General features: G+C 40.0%; 1 protein-coding gene across 1 annotated transcript in view; it reads left to right on the top strand.

Moving 5' to 3' along the window:
• spred1 (sprouty related EVH1 domain containing 1) overlaps positions 1-17,388 on the top strand; it is a 36,618-nt gene that overhangs the window by 12,851 nt on the left and 6,379 nt on the right. Inside the window, exons 2-4 of the mRNA XM_014020948.1 lie at positions 390-645; positions 6,960-7,128; positions 11,206-11,252. Coding sequence (XP_013876402.1) covers positions 390-645; positions 6,960-7,128; positions 11,206-11,252 — 472 coding nt within the window. The remainder of the gene's footprint in view (positions 1-389; positions 646-6,959; positions 7,129-11,205; positions 11,253-17,388) is intronic.

Raw genomic sequence — 17,388 nt, 5'->3', positions numbered from 1 at the left:
TAGATAGATAGATAGATAGATAGATAGATAGTAATGTACAAGTCAACACAAAAATACACATTAGGCTTTATGTAATGGTTAGGTATTATTATCTTACTGATGCATTAAAAAATTAAAAACATATTGACTAAAATAATCTTTTTAAAAAATCTGGATATTTGAACAAAAAATTAAATGAAAAAAATAAATAAAATAAACTTCAACACCAAAGTCCACATTTGAACAGTATGAGATCTTTATGTTCTGATCCATATATTATCAGAAATGTTAGCCAGGACTGCTGTGTAAAGTTCCTATGAGGAATAGTAAATGATTGTTGTGTTGTTTGTAACCTAAACAGGATTTCTTTTTCTTCATCTACCCCTTTTGTCAATCTTCCTTCTTTACAGTGACAGTTATGCACGTGTGAGAGCAGTGGTCATGACCCGGGATGACTCCAGCGGTGGGTGGCTACCCTTGGGAGGTGGAGGCCTTAGCTGTGTCACTGTCTACAAGGTCAGCCGGTCAGAGGACAGCAGCAGCATCCACAGTGGAGGAAGTGGCAGCAACCTCAGCCCTGGTAGCCCGAGTCCCAGCCCCAGTCCTAGTCCCAGTCCCACCGCTGTGGAGTTCCACATCAAGGGTGAAAGGTTGAAAGACAAAATGGTAAGAGAACCACAAACCCTAAAACTGTGTAGAACCTGTCATACACGACATCTGTCATTTTAATGACACACATTTAGCATGGTGGTTAATGTGTTTACTCTCTGTGTAGACATCCCCTTCAGTGCACATTCATTTGCACAGAGGAAATGGTTTTGCTCTTTTAAAGAGTCAGCAGCTGGGTCCAAATTCAGGGGCTGCATCCTCCGAAGCCCGAATTTGTCATCTGCTTAAAACGTCACTGTGCCGCGCCGAACGCTTTCCAAATTTGAAGGCTCCTCCAATTGTGGACCACAAATGTGTCCTCCTTTTCCCCTGATTTGAGGGACGGGTCTGTGGGATCCTTCTCGACCCACTATGCATTGCAGTTTGACCGGAGATTTATTTATATATTTTTTTGCTTGCAATGGCGGATGAAGCAAGAGAAATAAATGGTTTTAAATTAATGTCCTGATGCATCTCAGTAATCCAGGTAAAAAATCAAAAAGAAAAAAAATTGTATAGGTCTTCTGGACGCTGTGGACCCCTCCTACAGTGCTGCTATTGCCAGTGTCACTCCACCCCCTATTAACACACAATAGTGTTAATTAGGTGTCAACGATAGCCATGTGACATAAATCCACTGTTTGTTTAGTCCTCCTCTCGGGCCAAAAGTATAAAAACCCTCCAGTTTTTTTTGACTGAGGCTCAAAGTTATTTGTTGAGCAGCAAAAAGGTTCCAGACGAAGGAATAAAAAAAAAAAAGACATGAGCAGCAGGTCTGCCTCAGCAGAGAAGGGGGAGGGGGGGTCTGCTTCAGAACCACTATACTGGGTCGAAGTCAGACAGAACCAACAAGAATGAAGCAAATAGTAAAGAATTAGAGAAAAATTATAAATCTTAAATGTAAATATATTCTAATTATAGTAAACTGATAATAGTTTTACATCTAAAATCATATTTTATTCTATTTTCCTCATTCAGCAACCTATTAAATTTCTGTTTCATGTATGAGAAATACACTTTTTTTTTTCAGTCGGTATTTAATACAACTGGCAAAATAAATTGTTATAATAGTTATGATGTGCTTCTGTTTTTTTAATTCAGGAGATTATAAAAAAAATCCTTCATTTATGGAAAGACCCTCTTGATTCAAGAGAAAACTCCAGTTTTTAAGAAAATGGCTGCTTATCAATTGTTTGTCAATCTATAAGATAAATCAACTTCATATTAATAATTTAATCAATAACTTGCATCCCTAATTTATACAGGAATGAAATAAATACTCATATTCATGTAATCAAGCGTTTTAATGATTTGGTCGATTAATCGAAAAAGTAATCGACAGATTAATCGATTTTTAAAATAATCGTTAGTTGCAGCCCTAAATGTATTAATAATTTGCTACTTTCGATCTATTTATGCTTCTGTTTAGCATCGTCATGGTTGCTAGGCGACAGGACATACGCCAGGGTAAGAGCAGGAATAAAGCTGAAGGCTAGACCATCCAAACTCAGCCACTTTCTTCTGGTCTTCACAGTTTACAAAGGACCCGGCCAACCTAGACTGGGTAGGCCAGGTTCTTCGATGGCTGCAGCCCCTGAATTTGGACACAGCCACTATGAGTCCCACTTTCCCAGACTCCCCTCTGTTTCTCATTTTACTCACACTTGCTGACACATACAGGAAGTGGATATATTTCTTTCTTTAAGCTTCATTCATAACTCAGGTATCTGAAAATAGGAGCAAACTGCGTGATGGTGTGATGCATGCTGACGTCATCAGGGAGTAGGGCAGATTACTTCAGGAGAGAATGTGGATGAGGAATACAAAGAGCATGGAAGGGATTTGAGGGATGAAATCTGGAAGTAATACCTACAAACGACATGTTTATTTTGTCTGTTAACAATCAAAGTAACGATGATCTCGCAAAGAAATTTGTAAGCTTTATTACTCATGCGATTTGAAGTTAATGCTGTAAAGCCATGAACTTTTTGTCGCACATTCACTTTGTGTTTTGGATTCAAGACAGATTGACAGGATTTGATTTGATAATCTTGTGTCTGTGGTAAGGAGGGCGTAAATCTTTTTTGCATGTGAAATGTTGCATGCCAGAAGGCAAAGGAGGCCACCATGATGCACAGATTCTGGTGATTCCAGACAGTCGAACATTACAGAATTGTTACAAAGGCGTCTGAGTCATGTTTTTATAATCTTCTTTGACGGAACTTATTTTATGTGTTTTGTGTCCACAATGCGTTTTTTTTTTTTTGTGTGTGTGTGTGTGTATGTGTGTTGCTACCCAAGCGTGCGTGTGGCACAGGGGGAGTGGCGTGACGAGAATGTTGTTGTTCATACATGGCAAAGACATGGTTCAGAGGCCTTGGCAACTGTTATGGGATGTGGTGAAACACCCCTATCACCGCCAGAGTCCCCAGCCACCACAACAAACACCCAGCCATATGTAGGTCTGTCAGAATGCCACCCAGTGCCAGGGTGTTGGCGTCAACCACAGCGCTACCGACTGTCTGAGGGCATCAGGAAAAGAAGCAAAGTGATGATTTCAAGGAAACACTAACAACAAAGCCACATGAAAAACACCCATCTTCGTTTAAAACAACCAGAGGCACCTCTGTTGACACAATTTTTTTAAACGGTAACACCTGTATTTAGATCTAAGTGGTAAACATTATTTTAGGGTGGGGGGGAACAGGCCATAGAGCATTTTTTTAATGTTTAAAAGTCTGTAAGCTTTGGCTTGTCAAAACCCTAGAATAAGAACATAGTGTACCATATTTACATACACTTTTTTTCATTGTAAATGGTGTAATTTTTTTCCAGTTAGAAATAGTCTGAATATAAAAAAGCAAGATAATTCTCTCAGTGATGACAGCTAGCTGATCTAGACAGAAGAAAACAACAAAAACATAGTTACTTCAAAAGCAAAAAGGCATGATTTTGTAAGTCAGGAATCATGTGATTGTGATGCATATATGAGCAAAATTCAGGAAAGGGTACTTTGTATTCAAAGAGCAGGAAACGGAGGTGGAGCCAATAAGACGAGAGACAGAGGGAAAGAGGTGGAGGGGTTTGGTCTATAAGCGCAGTGATGCGGCGCAGAGTGTGCTGGTGATGACTCAGCTGGCTCTTCATATAGCCACCAATCACTCTCCTACTTGCTCCCCTCCTCCTTCTAGTCTCTCTTTCTCTCACTGGTTTTTTGGTCAATGATAACTTACCATACCAGCTCTTGGATTATGACAAATCTCTGGCTAATCTCCCTGCCTCTCCACCTCCCTTTCTTTCATTAGGAGTTGTCGAGTCACTCTGGTTGATACATCTGTGAATGTGTTGTTGTTGCCAAGGCTCATTCTGAATGGCTTTACCTTGCAGCAGTTAACCTTGTGTGTTATAGAAATGTCCTGAAGTACCACTCAGGCAACATTTCTGTAAGTAAAGTCATCTTATACACAGTGCAGTATAGAGAAGGTAATTAGTTTTTTATTTTTTTGCACAATGCTCTCACAATATGTTCTTATTTCTCTCTGCATGTCTCACATTCAGATGTCTTTTGTCTTTCTCCTTCAACATTTCCTGCCCGTGTTCTTTTTCTTTTTTGGAAAGGTGGCTCCTCCTCCTCCTTTCTTTTCTTTGAGCACATTGTGGAATGCGGTGTTAAGTGTCATCCTGCCATGCAACTATGATACTTCTTCCTCTGTCAAGCCTTGCTGCACGCTCACCTTACCTGCTCTGGCTCCATTCAGTCTCGCCTCCACAGCCACCCCCAGAGGCACTATGGACTCCTCCCTCCTGCCTTGTCTTTGTCACCCCATCCTCTCACATCCATTCCTCTYGTTTTCCCTTCCTTTATGCTCCAGCTTTGGGTAAACACACAAGCGTAACCCTTGCCCCTTTGTTTCTTCCTTAAGACAGGTATGCAGTAGTAACATGGGGGACGGATGTTGTAGGTTATGGTACATTTAGATTCAGACTTCAAAGCAGCTTACTAAAACATATTGACACCTCTGTGATAGAGCCTGCATTCAACACATTAATTATTGTAGACATTTTGGAGTCGACAATGCAATTTAAGATTGCTACCACAGTCAAAACACACAAAAAAATACTACAAGTCAGCCAGTTTGGCAGATATTGAGATAAAATAATGAGTGGCAATAGTTGGGAGTCATCTCAAGTCACATTAAACAAAATTTGAAYCTTAGCATTAAATATTTGTGTCAACGCTGTTTGTTAGTGAAATTTCTCACCTCTATTAGCGCTGCACAATATATTGCAAATTTATTGTCATCACAACAACAGCCTGTGCAATAGGAATATCGTAAAATAAACTGCTATAAATGGTTGGCTCAAATRTTTGCATTTATGTTTTTTGTCAGCATCAGTTGCAGGTTCGACAAGATCAGTTGCAGGTTCGACAAGATTTTTTTTTTACCTGCCCGACTTGAAAGGTTACTTTCCCGAAACAAAAATGTTCAAAATTTAATAAAATATAAGAAAAATATGTACTGTATTTGTACTACAAAAAACAACATGGTTACAGAGGTACATACAGTATCTGACATCTGATTTAGCAGATCAAACATTGCAGACTGAATCACTAACAGTCAGTCAATTGTTTTATCAAAAACATCTTCAAAACCTTTTTTAGACCTTTTCAGTGTTTCCCCTTGAGTACAYGCCTTGTGAGGGCTGCTWATAAAAACAGAATAATCAACAGCAGAAGCTTTGTTTTAAATGCAATTTACAGAACATGAAAATCTGCAATTTGCATTCATTGAATCTTATATAGTCTATCTCATACTTAAAGATACATTTAAGATATCTTAAACTGGAGTCTCCCTACAACTTAATGATAAATCTGACGTTATTTATACTAGTCAGAAAATAATWAGAGATATCTTAAATAGGTATTTTGAGTTATCAAAATATATTAAGAGATGTCTATTTATTTGTTTGTTTCTTTCATTTATAAAAACAAAACAATCTACTGTATGTACACCATAAAAAAAGTAAATCCTACCCTGAATTAAAAGGGTACAGAGTGAAGGGGAAATTTTGAGGCTTTATTCTTTCTATACGTGTTTTTAAAACACTATGTTTCTTCATTTTTTTTCTGAATATTTCGAATGAATGGCCCTATAAAAAAATAAAAGAACCCGGTTGGGCAGGCATTGGGACACACCCACCTTCCCACCTTCCTGAATATGAGTTTTACCTGCCCCGGGCAGTCGGGCAGTAGGATTTGTTGAATCCTGATCAGTTGAATAAACAAAATGGACCTGAGATACCACATCAAATCWTAACCACTTGTGAGTGGAGAAAATGTTGGGCCACTGCAATGAGAGAATTTGCTGTTGGACATCAACACTGCATACAACACCGTTCATTTATCACAAGTCGTATCATCATCGCAGTATTAAGCACTGTTATCGCACATCGCAGGTTTTCCTGATATTGTGCAGCCCTAACTTCTAGACACCGCGCCTCAAAATTTTGTGAGATTGTGCATGATGTCATATGAAAGATTCTACCAAAACACCATCCCTTCTTATTATAAAATGTTCTTAGTTCAAAACTCTGACATAACAGGAAGTGGATGATATGCATTCCTTTAAGGAACACTAGGGCTTGAATTTGTGGCTGTGATTCTTCAATATGAGTTTTGAAATGTGAAGATGAACAGTAAAGCACTTGGATCAATGAGTATTTTTTTATCACACCAGCCCCTTTGCTTACGYAGTCTCACATCAGATCACCGTGAGCACACTCTCACATTCACACCCTGTTAGGCCACCTCTCGTGCATGTCAGACAAAATCTCACCAACTGTAATGGCTGTGTCTCATTTTATTTAATCTGCCCAGAGGAAGGCCAGGAGGTGGCCCAGTAGCCCTGAGTAATAAAAGGTTTTCGAAGCACAGCCTGTCTTCATCCTACTCCTGGGCTTCCTGGCTTCAAAAACGTCCCTACACAGCAGCAACTTCTTGCCACCACTGCTCTTCAATGCTTCGTATTGAAAACCCCACCATTAAGATTGTTACACAAGTTACTCTAAAAGTGATAGGAAATTATCAGATGTATGGTGTGCATGAAATCCTGGACTTAATTATGTAATCCCTGATGCTAAAAATAGTCTCTCTCTATTCCTCTTTTTTGCCATATTACATTGGAGCAGATGTGACACATTAAAACAGATCAGGAAGTTGGATGAAGAAGCAAATGCAGGTTTAAATGTAATCTTCAAACCATTAAGCTATAGAGTTTAGCATTTCTAATCTGACATCGTGTTGTTGACTCTTAAACTGTGTGTGTTCTCAGGTGGTACTGGAGTGTGTTCTGTCGAGAGACCTCGTGTACAATAAGGTCAATCCCATCTTCCACCACTGGAGAATCAATGACAAGAAGTTTGGCCTGACGTTCCAGAGCCCTGCTGACGCTCGAGCCTTTGACAGGGGCATACGCCGGGCCATCGAGGATATTAAACAAGGTGTGGGTGTGTTACTATGGTGTCTGCATGTGTTTTTGTTTTGCAGGTCAAACCAGATAAGTCAGTTGTAAGTCTGCAAAATGTACTTTAGGTTAGAAATACTATTATGTAAAATATGTTGGGTGAATGTCTATAAATGTGCTAAAAACATATTTTTTAGGTTATTGTTTCTGGTTATTTATCTCTGTCTCGTAATAGCTGACCTGGCCTCTGTTGTGGAAGAGACGCAAAGCTTTGATTAGTGTTGATGAGTCAATCACTGCTACTTGTTCACTGAACCCAATCATGACCCCTATTGTGATACCTTATCAGTCCCAGCTGCTCAGATAATCTCAACACTTCCTGTAGAGACTGGTTGTTTAACACTTTGCCCAGAGAGTGCAATATATAAGACAATAGAGGGTTGGAATGGAGGGGGAGGTACAAAATGTGAAACTCAGAACAGGTGACAACCTAACATAGGGGCTGAGGTGTAGTTAAGAAAAAGTCACCAGGTTGAGGTTTTGTTGGTTTTAGTAGCTCGAAGTTGGTACATTTGAGAACAGGCTAGACTGGTTCTAAAAAAGAAAGCTTTGGACTGAGAGTTTAAGATGTGGCTTACATATATATATATATATATATATATTGAGATTGATATTAGAACTTTAAGGCTGAGACACACTACAAGATTTTAAAACAGTCAGCCGATTTTTAAAGACTGAGAGAGCCCACACGTGAGGATAGAAAATCATGGATATACCAGGTTTGGTCCTACAGTGTGTGGTGTACAGCCACACGGCAAGAGACAACACACCACACACGAAAATATATTTCATTCATGAACATTCAGATGTCAGATATTAAATCACGCGAGACTTCCTAAAATCTTGCAAGAATTCAGATGTCTGAGGAAAAATCTCACGTGACCTCCAGAGAGACGTGAGTTCAGGGATCATTTGTGGACTTTTTTTTACCAGAGGAAAAACAATTCTGGACTTTTAACATTCAGCAGACTTCCTGGTGAGTCATGACAGTTTATTTATTTTTTTTTGTCTTCTGTATTTTGGAATCCCCTCCATGTTTACTTCACCTCGCTTTCTGATTGGCTACACGTCTCGTTCTTCAGGCTGAGAGCTCGGTTGAACACTACACACACTGTGATATCGGGCCAAAAAAATCAAACATGTTGAATATCCCCGGTTTGAGGTCGGAGCAGTCCCGACGTCCTTCCGAGCCGACTAGATCACTCTTAACTCACCACCCATGGCAGGAATATCTGCTATGATTATCTTTAGAGCCATCACGATAATCTGGACTTCCTTAAGATTGTCRGAAGGGCAAAAATCGTCATGATTTTCTTGTAGTGTGACGCCGGCCTTACTGGATTTTGTTGTTGCGTRGAATTAAAATGCATCTTTGGGTCCTGATAAGCAATGTTTTTTTCTGCACAGAGCCAGAGGTTGCAAAGTCATCCAATTAGTCGATGGCTTGCTAACTCAGCAATCTACCACCCAGCTCCATGTTACACAAGACRTGAGTTGGCTGGCTGGGAGACAATAATCTTTCTTTACTGTGTAGACCTGAGAACCATAGGAAGCATAAAGGAGGTACAGCGAAGCACATCATAAAGGCTTATCACAGCTGGGCATCGGTCTCTTCTTGCCCACAACTGCTTTTCAGAGTTTTGAACTTCAGGGCATAAGTCCAGGCRGTGTCTAGGTAAGAGGTGATTTTACTGCAAAACTGGCGTGGAAAGCTGCATTTCCTGTAAACTAAACACGAAAAGCAGGAACAAAGAAAAAAGTTTTATGATGAGAACACTTTTTGTAACCATCCTGTAATGTAGCTCACTCTGCTTTCGTGCCAATAACAATAATCTGTAATGCAGTAATAATGACATATTGTTCAAATAAAAGAACATAGTGTCTAGTAGTGCGATAATCCACATCCTAATGACCTCGCAGAAACTAAAATGTTTTAATCTGCTTAAGAAAAAAAAAACATCTCCAAATCTTCTTTTGTGCATTTTAGCAACATGAGGTGATAGGTTTTGCCTCCCCAGCATCTGCGCTTCTTATTCCCCTCTTTTTTATCCCTCCCATCCTTGCCTTTGTCAGTTTTCCTCTCTCGCTCAGCCCCCTCTGTGTTCTGTCAGTGTTGTGTAATGCCTCTCCTCGGCGAAGGCGGGCGAGTTCGTCTGTATTCCTGTTGCATCGTTGTGCTCCTGGGCTGCTGCGTGAGTGTGTGTGTGTGGGAGAAGAGGCAGCGAGAGAGAATATGTTTTTTGCCCGCGCATGTGTGCACGCACGTGTGCATATCAGTCTTGCAGTCTCCTGTTGCCGTGGCAACGGCGGGGACACGGCTCAGGCAGCGTTGCGGCCCGGCACTGCCAGAGTCGTGCTGCAGGAGGCCTCTTTTCTCTCKGGGCTGGGGGAAAGTATTGACACTCACCGTTCTTTTCTCTACGTGATTCAGAGACTGACAGACGGACTGCGTCTAACACTAGCCCAGTGAAATCCTCTCTCTTCACTGGGACAGATTGTTGTGTTCTCCTGCGGAATACAGACAAGGAGACTGACGCTGTGCTTTAACGGAGGCCTCTAACGAAACGATTTTAATCACATTAACTAAAGTTTAAAAGTTCCACTTAAAGCCATCACATCCTTGTGGAATTCTCACAGTTCCATCTTACAACCCGTAGAATGTATGTGAGTTTGTCAGGCCTCTACTTTCCTCTTTTTATGTCACTAGCTGCGTTTCCATTGACCATGAAAATGCGCAAATTAGAATTTCGAAAATAAATTTGCTCAATGGAAACACGTCAGTTTCGAAAAGACTTAGTTTTTCGACAAAATGTTTTTTGCGYTAGGATGARGTGGTTTTTCGGCCGTATCGAAATTGGTGTATTTCGCAGAACTGCAATGGAAACACTTTTTCCTCATCATGGGAGTCACATGATCAAGAACCGGATGTTTCTACTGGCGAAAAGACAAAGAAGAAGACAACAGGAAGTAGAAGTGGTGGTAAAATCTCTGAAGTTGTAAAAGAAAGTAGTAAACTCACCGACTACAATTTCCCAAAAACACAGCACACGTAGCCCCTCCCAAGTATAAGGGGCTTGGCACTCGAAAGCCTCGATAAGACGCCGATGTCTCCTCTGATGGCTGATGATGAGCACTAGTGTCGTGGTAGCAATTATGCATGTGTTTACATTCATTGCCGCCATGTTTGTAGTGACTTATCGCAAGAACAAACATATTCATGCGTGACTTTAATAGCATTTCTTACTTAATGGAAACACCAATTGCGAAACTGTGTTGTTGTTTTTTTACATCAACAGAATATCAACAAAGTTTTGCACACATTTGCAATGGAAACACAKCTATATTTGGGTTTGCAAAGTTTGGGAAGAGCATGTGCTGACAGCAGTCATCAGCAAAGTTCAGGTATAAAGATTTTAAAAAACTACGATCAGGTCTTGTTGCTATCGTACACACATGCATAGATTTACAGAAAGTGGACTTTCACCTCAAGCCCTATGAGGCTGTGCAAAGGTGTAGACATGGCTGTGTATCAACAATAAGTAAATTATTGCTTTTCCTGAAGACTACTTAATGTCGATTGAARTCTCTGCTATTAAACTGCTTTCACCAACAACTGGGAGTTACAAGTTTTTGATTTCTGACCAAAACAACAACAAGAACAACAACAAAAAAACTAGACAGGAAGTCAGATWTCCTAGTCGATGACTCAGATAAAGTTTTCCCAAAATGCAGCTTACTCATTAAACAGAAGCTCCTTTGTTTCTCAAAATGTGGACCTATTTTTTTACTTCCAACATCCCACTTTTAAGGTACATTGAACGTAGCATTAATTTACAGTGAACTGAGGAATGAACAAGTTCAAGGAATAACTTTGCTAGAAGTAAACTTAACACATGGTATTTTAACTGAAGTTAGGCTTACACTGTCTTAGCTGAGTGCATCTGACACTAATCAGAGATGAAAAACTCTAGCATGCKTAGCAAAGGAGAAATGATTTTAGTGATGGGCAAATCAAGAAAACATTTTTCACTCYTGCCTTCCTTTTATGTTCCAGGATGTCATTCGTTCGGTGAGGGAGATACTACCGAGGATGGACTACCGGTGAGTGAGATCAAAGTAGAGCGATTCTGGATGTTTGTGTACCAGGATGTGCCAGTTTTGATTGCTTTGAAGCTTAGGATAGTGTAAATTTTAGGTATTTGTGGTACTTTGGTTTGTGTTTTTCAACACAAGGAAAATGGTCAGGTGTTAACTGTCGATATAAGTGGTTCTAAATGCCACTCTTCAGCAAAGTAAGGCAGCAAGTATGTAGTTCAAACCAACACACCTATGTTAGTTTGTTTAAGATACCAGTCATATTAGTCAGCTGCTCCACTTACCATTGTAGAGTATGAGAAAGGACAGATTTGCAGAACGATGGGCGCATCTTGAATGGCATTTTTTGTGACAAGAAAATGGCCGCACTCTGTAATGTGATCATAGACTTGAATATAGATCACTAGACTGAGCCCCGCCCATACTGTCCACTGGCAGCATCTGTGACAGCATGGAGGAGCAAAAATGGCATCCAAACAGGGCAACAGCTTACACCCACTATAGAAACTAATAGATAAACAGCAAGCTGAACCAGATCTGTTTCACAGATTATCGGTCATGTTTTTACAATAAATTAATAATTATGTTAATTTCATTCAACAATCATGTAAAACAGCAGATATATACCAGAAAAATATATAATTTATAAGTAACAATGATCTAAACCAGACCTGARGTCAGCCTGCAACTTAGACTTTAGCTAGTTGAGAAATGATGACTTCAGCTAGTAATAAAGTATATTTATTATTTCTTCTTACTGTCATAAAAAATAAGAATATTTATATTTACCAGTCAAACAGTTAGAAAATGTTCTCTGGTTATAGGATGAAACTTGTCTATTAGCTAACATCTTCTTAACAAGTCAAGTTCCTCTAACAGAAACCTAAAAATACTCACATTTATAATATTTTACACTCTGTAGGTCTAAATATTAATCAGAGGAAAACGTAATATTTAATAGTTTGTGTTAAATTGTAGCATGATTCAACAGTGCTAAACTCTGTATATGGTCCACAAGCTAATATCTGCTAACCAGTTCAATAAATAACTGATTACGTCGACTTTATAAGMTTAATTTAATTTTGACCGTTTTGCGTTAGCCRTTAGCTTCACCAGCCGATCACATGGTCACGTGGTTTCTGCGCACTCCAGCTGTTCTATAGAACCTCCTYRAATGTGATCCAGTGCGACCATTTTGTTACGAGCGCTAYAATTTGTTTTAACAAACACTAATGTCAACACAAAGCACATGCTTTTATGCAATACATGGCACGTAKAAAAGCATGTTCTAAGCTTGTACAATAAAACTAGATTTACATGCAAACACTTCAAATAAAAGCCTGAAAACTATTTAATGCAGTGTTGTTTTACCAGAATAGTACTGGTGTTTTTTTATATTTATTTAAGAATTACTCAATAGGTAAATAAGGTGTCTTCATGAATTTACTTTGATATTGTAGAGCGCTTCCCATGAGATTAGTTTTAGCTATAAGTACATGATATAGTGCCCAGAGTCGTGTCAACAGTTCTGCCTTGCCTGGTGTTTGACACTCTTCTTAATATGGAGCAGAGAGCAGATGCAGGAGGGAGAGCTGCGTTCCTGTTCTTTGGGTAAAGTTCCTCTTTAAGGAATCAACCCGAACATACAGGAAATTCAACGGCACCACTGTTGCTAGGCAGCAGGGGGGTGCATCTCAAGAGTGGTTAAGGGTGTGTGTATGTGTGTGTGTTTGGTGTGGGGTGGGGGGGGGTGTTCACGGGGTTCAGTGTGCTACTGAGGGTGTCACCATGGTGATCTGGCATCCGAATGTTGCGGTCGAAGGCCTGGGCTACAGAGAAAGAGAAGTGAACCAGAGACAAGTGTTGCAACCTGAGAACCAGCGAATAATGTGTGACATTGTCCGTTCCKATGACGTGACACCCCTTATCGTTCTGACTAAACTGTGTTTAAATATAAAATAAAGTTTYTTGCTTTCATTATTAGCTGGCTGCATTAGAATTGCAGCTGTGGCCTTCCTGACAAGAAGAAAACTGCAACATTTTAATCAGAATGTGAGGTCAACAACAAGCCTTGTTCAATTTTCTGATTATCTGTAGACATTTATGACAACGGGTAGGAATTTTGATCGGCCTTGCATTGCTCCRTTTGTGTATGATGAGGTGTGTGTGTTTGGACAGGCATTAAAGATGGTCTTCACCCACATTTGTCCTTGACTACATTTTTCATCTCTCTCACAACAAACAAAACACACACAGAATGCAAATGCAACATATTTTAACATATGATGTGGTTCCCCACACAACACCCAGCTCAGCTGTGATGGTCCACTAACGAGCTATGCCATGTCACCACAATTCTTCCACCAACACAGGGTAAAGTGTATTTGCTTTAATACTAAAGGAAAACATTCCCTTCTAATTAGCAGAAAGTTGTTGTTTATTGTTCTGCACAAATACATGTTGTTGTCCAGTTGATATTTACACCCAGAACAGGCCAACTTGGTGTTTAATTCAATGACAAATCTCATAGGTAGAAAGGTGAGTTGATATGTCTGATGTTTTTGAAAGTGTGCTCATCACATTTTTTAACTTGGACTTTATCAGAAGTCAACGTGTTTGCAAAATAAAAAAGGAGCATTTCTCCATTATTATTAAATTGAATACAACTCCCATAGTTGCATAGTTTCATACCTTTTCAGGATTCCTGTAAATTTTTAAAATTTTAGTCTTAAAAGGCATTGAATTTGTCAATCCAAAAATATGGCCTTAATTAGCCTTAAAATGTCTTAAATCGATCTTTCGGAGGTCTTAAAAATGTTAACACATCTTAAGTAGGATGATTGTAAATTGTCTCAAATATTGAAATAATTGGTAACATTTATATTATTTTTTTCTATAATTTACAGAACTTTTCTCGTAGCTATTTGTTCTGTGTTAAAATAAACATTTGGTTAAAATTGTCACCAACCTGTTTTTTTCCCCCGCATTTTTATTTATTGTGAATTGGGTCTTAAATTTCATTTCAAGTGGCTTTAAAGAGGTCTTAAAAAGTCTTAAATATAACTTGCCTTAAGCTGTAGGAACCCTGCTTTTAAACCTATAGGGCTAATAGGGTCTGTGTTGTGTAAATGTCATCAGAGGCAGTATTTCTAGGTTTCTGGTGATAACAATGCAACCAGCGATTTGTTGTGACCATGCTAACGTGTCCACTGCCTTTATTCTCTGGGCATAAATTAACTTGGCATGAACAAAATGCTCTAATCAGGCATTATAACTAGAACAACTACACAAATAAAAAGGGTACAAAATTACTATGATTAGATATACAGTATATTTTTAGTTTTAAAGTTGAACAACAGTTCACCTTTAGATGTCTTTAACAAAACAAAAGATAAGCAGACAAAAGACAAGCATAGCTCCCAGAACATGAAGGAAATKTACAAGCCAGTCGTGTTTAAAGCACAAGCTAATAAGATGCTTTCAACCATTTTATTTTCAGCCATTATGATTAATTTTTTATTTTAAGAGTGGTGCTAACTGTAGTCTGCATTACTGAATACMGATTACAGTTATAGCCATTTGAAAGTAGCATCTAGTGTAATAAAACATGGACCACATAGACCAATGCTTGTGAAAACATTGCCTGGTGACGCATAGYACTGTGTGCAGTGGTGTTTGTGCCAACTGGTGAGACTGCAAGTAAAACAATGAAGATATTACAGACGTAGCATTTCCTGGAGGAATGCATGTCGCCCACTGTCTTTGATGATTTGAGTTTTAATCTAAGATCATCTGATGCAAAGGGACTGAATTAAAGCCATTTTAGTCAAACCTTGTAATCGACGTTAAGTACAATCTTTTGTGAGGTCATACAAGAAGTGTTAGTACTGAGAATATGTGTTCAGGGTGACCTTGAGCTACAAACACACCAAATCTTTGCTCAGTGTCTACCACAGTGACTGAGCTGGRGACATGTTTGTTAGGGAAATGTTAATAAGCTGTGGCGTCTGATTTCAACATACTCCAAGAGTTGTAGAAGCCTTTAAATATTTTGTGAAAGTTTTATTAAATCCCGAAAGTGTTTCAAGGAGGTGTTTTGCTAACAAACAGGGTTGCCACCAACTAGGGTTGGGCATAATCGTATCGTGTGCAATTAATCGTCAGAAAAACATCAATTATTTTTTGGGACTTGACGATTAATACGATTAATKCTACCAGGCGGACTGACTGGAGAGTTCTCCAGTCAGTCCGCTCGGTGCTCATCTCCACTTCAAATATGACGAACATTAAAAAAAGTCCTGTAATTTATTTATCTACCAACACAGTTTAAAATTTGATTTATAGCCTGAAGTCTGTAATTTTAACACAGTTTGGAACAGATCTTTACGAAGAGCAAATCTTTCCCACTAAATTAGTCATGTGACTAGGACATGAGAGTGTCCAGGGATAATCGTCAAATTAATCGTTATCGGCTAAATACCACAATTAATCAGGATTCTTTTTTTCCCAATATTGCCCAACCCTACCACCAACAGATAATGCCAGTGTTTTAAGTGAAACTATTCCACAATTTGTGGAGTATGATGACTCTCAGCTACTACTGTTAGTACTGTAATGTTTGTTTCATTAAAATTAGCTGAGTTATATCCATTTTTGTTTTTTCTACAGTCAAGTGTCTGTGGCAACCATTTTGAATTGGATTGATTTCAAAGCTTTTCCGTTGGAAATTACCACCCAGTGGTTAATTTCTAGTTGCAAGAAATTTTGTCCAGTGGTTCATTAACTATTTTTCTAACAGACGGACAGAAACGTGCACGCAGGCACTGCCAAAACGTTGTTGCCCACCGTATTATTATTATTTTTTGTTCACATTGGTGCTTTAAGCTTACATCTGCACTGAGGATCTCTTCCTCTTTGTTTTTCATTAGTTTAAGCAGAGCAGAAGCTTCCTTTTTGTTTTTCTTCTAAACAGTGTTTATAATTCATTTCTTACTACCCTGACATGGGTAGTTCTTGTTTTCCCTGAAACTAGTTTTTATGACTTGGAGCCGGTTGTTTGCCTGTCAAAACTTAAAGAAGTGTTTTAAGATAAGGCACTGGCTCTGACCCAACACTGAAACTCTGTCAGCGTAACCTGGACGGCTCAGAATCTGTGCCGAACACAAGGTCTTTAGTACGTGGCTCGTCCTCCGGGCTCCCCTGTCCTGAACCTCCGTGCCTTTGAGGGCGGAAGTGCACGGATCCCTGGTGTAGCTGTGGAGCCATGTTGCCCCTGGCTTCCACCCCCACCCCCTGCCCTCCTCCCCTCCCTCACCCAGCCACATCTCCAGGGTCAGATCAGCTCCAGATTGGCCCCCACGCATGCCTTTGAATAGTGGGGCTTAGGCAAGCACTTTAAAAGGAAGCCCATGTCTGTTTCCCATTTTGCACCCCTTGCTCTGCTCCTCTCTCTCTCTCTCTCTCTCTCTCTCTCTCTCTCTCTCTCTCTCTCTCTCTCTCACACACACTCACACTCTCACGCACACACAAACACACACACAAACAGCTGTCATTTGGCTTTTCAAGTTCTGTGCTGCATTTCTCCAGCTGGGGCTGGTTTATGACATTCCCTCTGCACACTCCTGGCCTCTCGTGCTCTCCGTGTTCCTCTCTGCGCCTCTCGCACACAGACGCATGCACGCATACAACACAATCTCTTTTTTTCCCCCTGTTCTGTTCTTTCTCCGCTCTCTCCTTCCTCCGTCTCCCGCTCCTCGCATTCCCTCGAAGACACTGCAGATGTGCGTTACCCCGTTTGGTATGTTTGAAGGCAAAGGCAGAGCAAAGTCGCACACAAACACACCATGTGCTAGCAGTCTGGGGAAAGGAGGGGAAGGAGGCGAGGGGGTTGCAAGTAAAGGAGAGAGGAGGGGGGAAAGACGAGTGGGGTGGGGAGAGAAGTCAAAGGAAGCATCTCTTAGCAACCACAGGACAGTAATTACTGTAGCAGCAGCTAGGAGCAAACCAGATTTCCGCTGTGCGTTAAAGCACTGGCGTGGGCTACTTTACACACGGCACTGACTAACCAGAGCCAGCAGCCTCCTCCACATGCAGAAAGGAGAGAGAGAGAGAGAGAGAGAGAGAGAGAGAGAGAGAGAGAGAG

This window comes from Austrofundulus limnaeus, unplaced genomic scaffold (assembly GCF_001266775.1).
Source record: "Austrofundulus limnaeus strain Quisiro unplaced genomic scaffold, Austrofundulus_limnaeus-1.0 Scaffold273, whole genome shotgun sequence".
NCBI lineage: Eukaryota > Metazoa > Chordata > Actinopteri > Cyprinodontiformes > Rivulidae > Austrofundulus > Austrofundulus limnaeus.
This window is presented reverse-complemented; position numbering and strand designations above follow the sequence as displayed.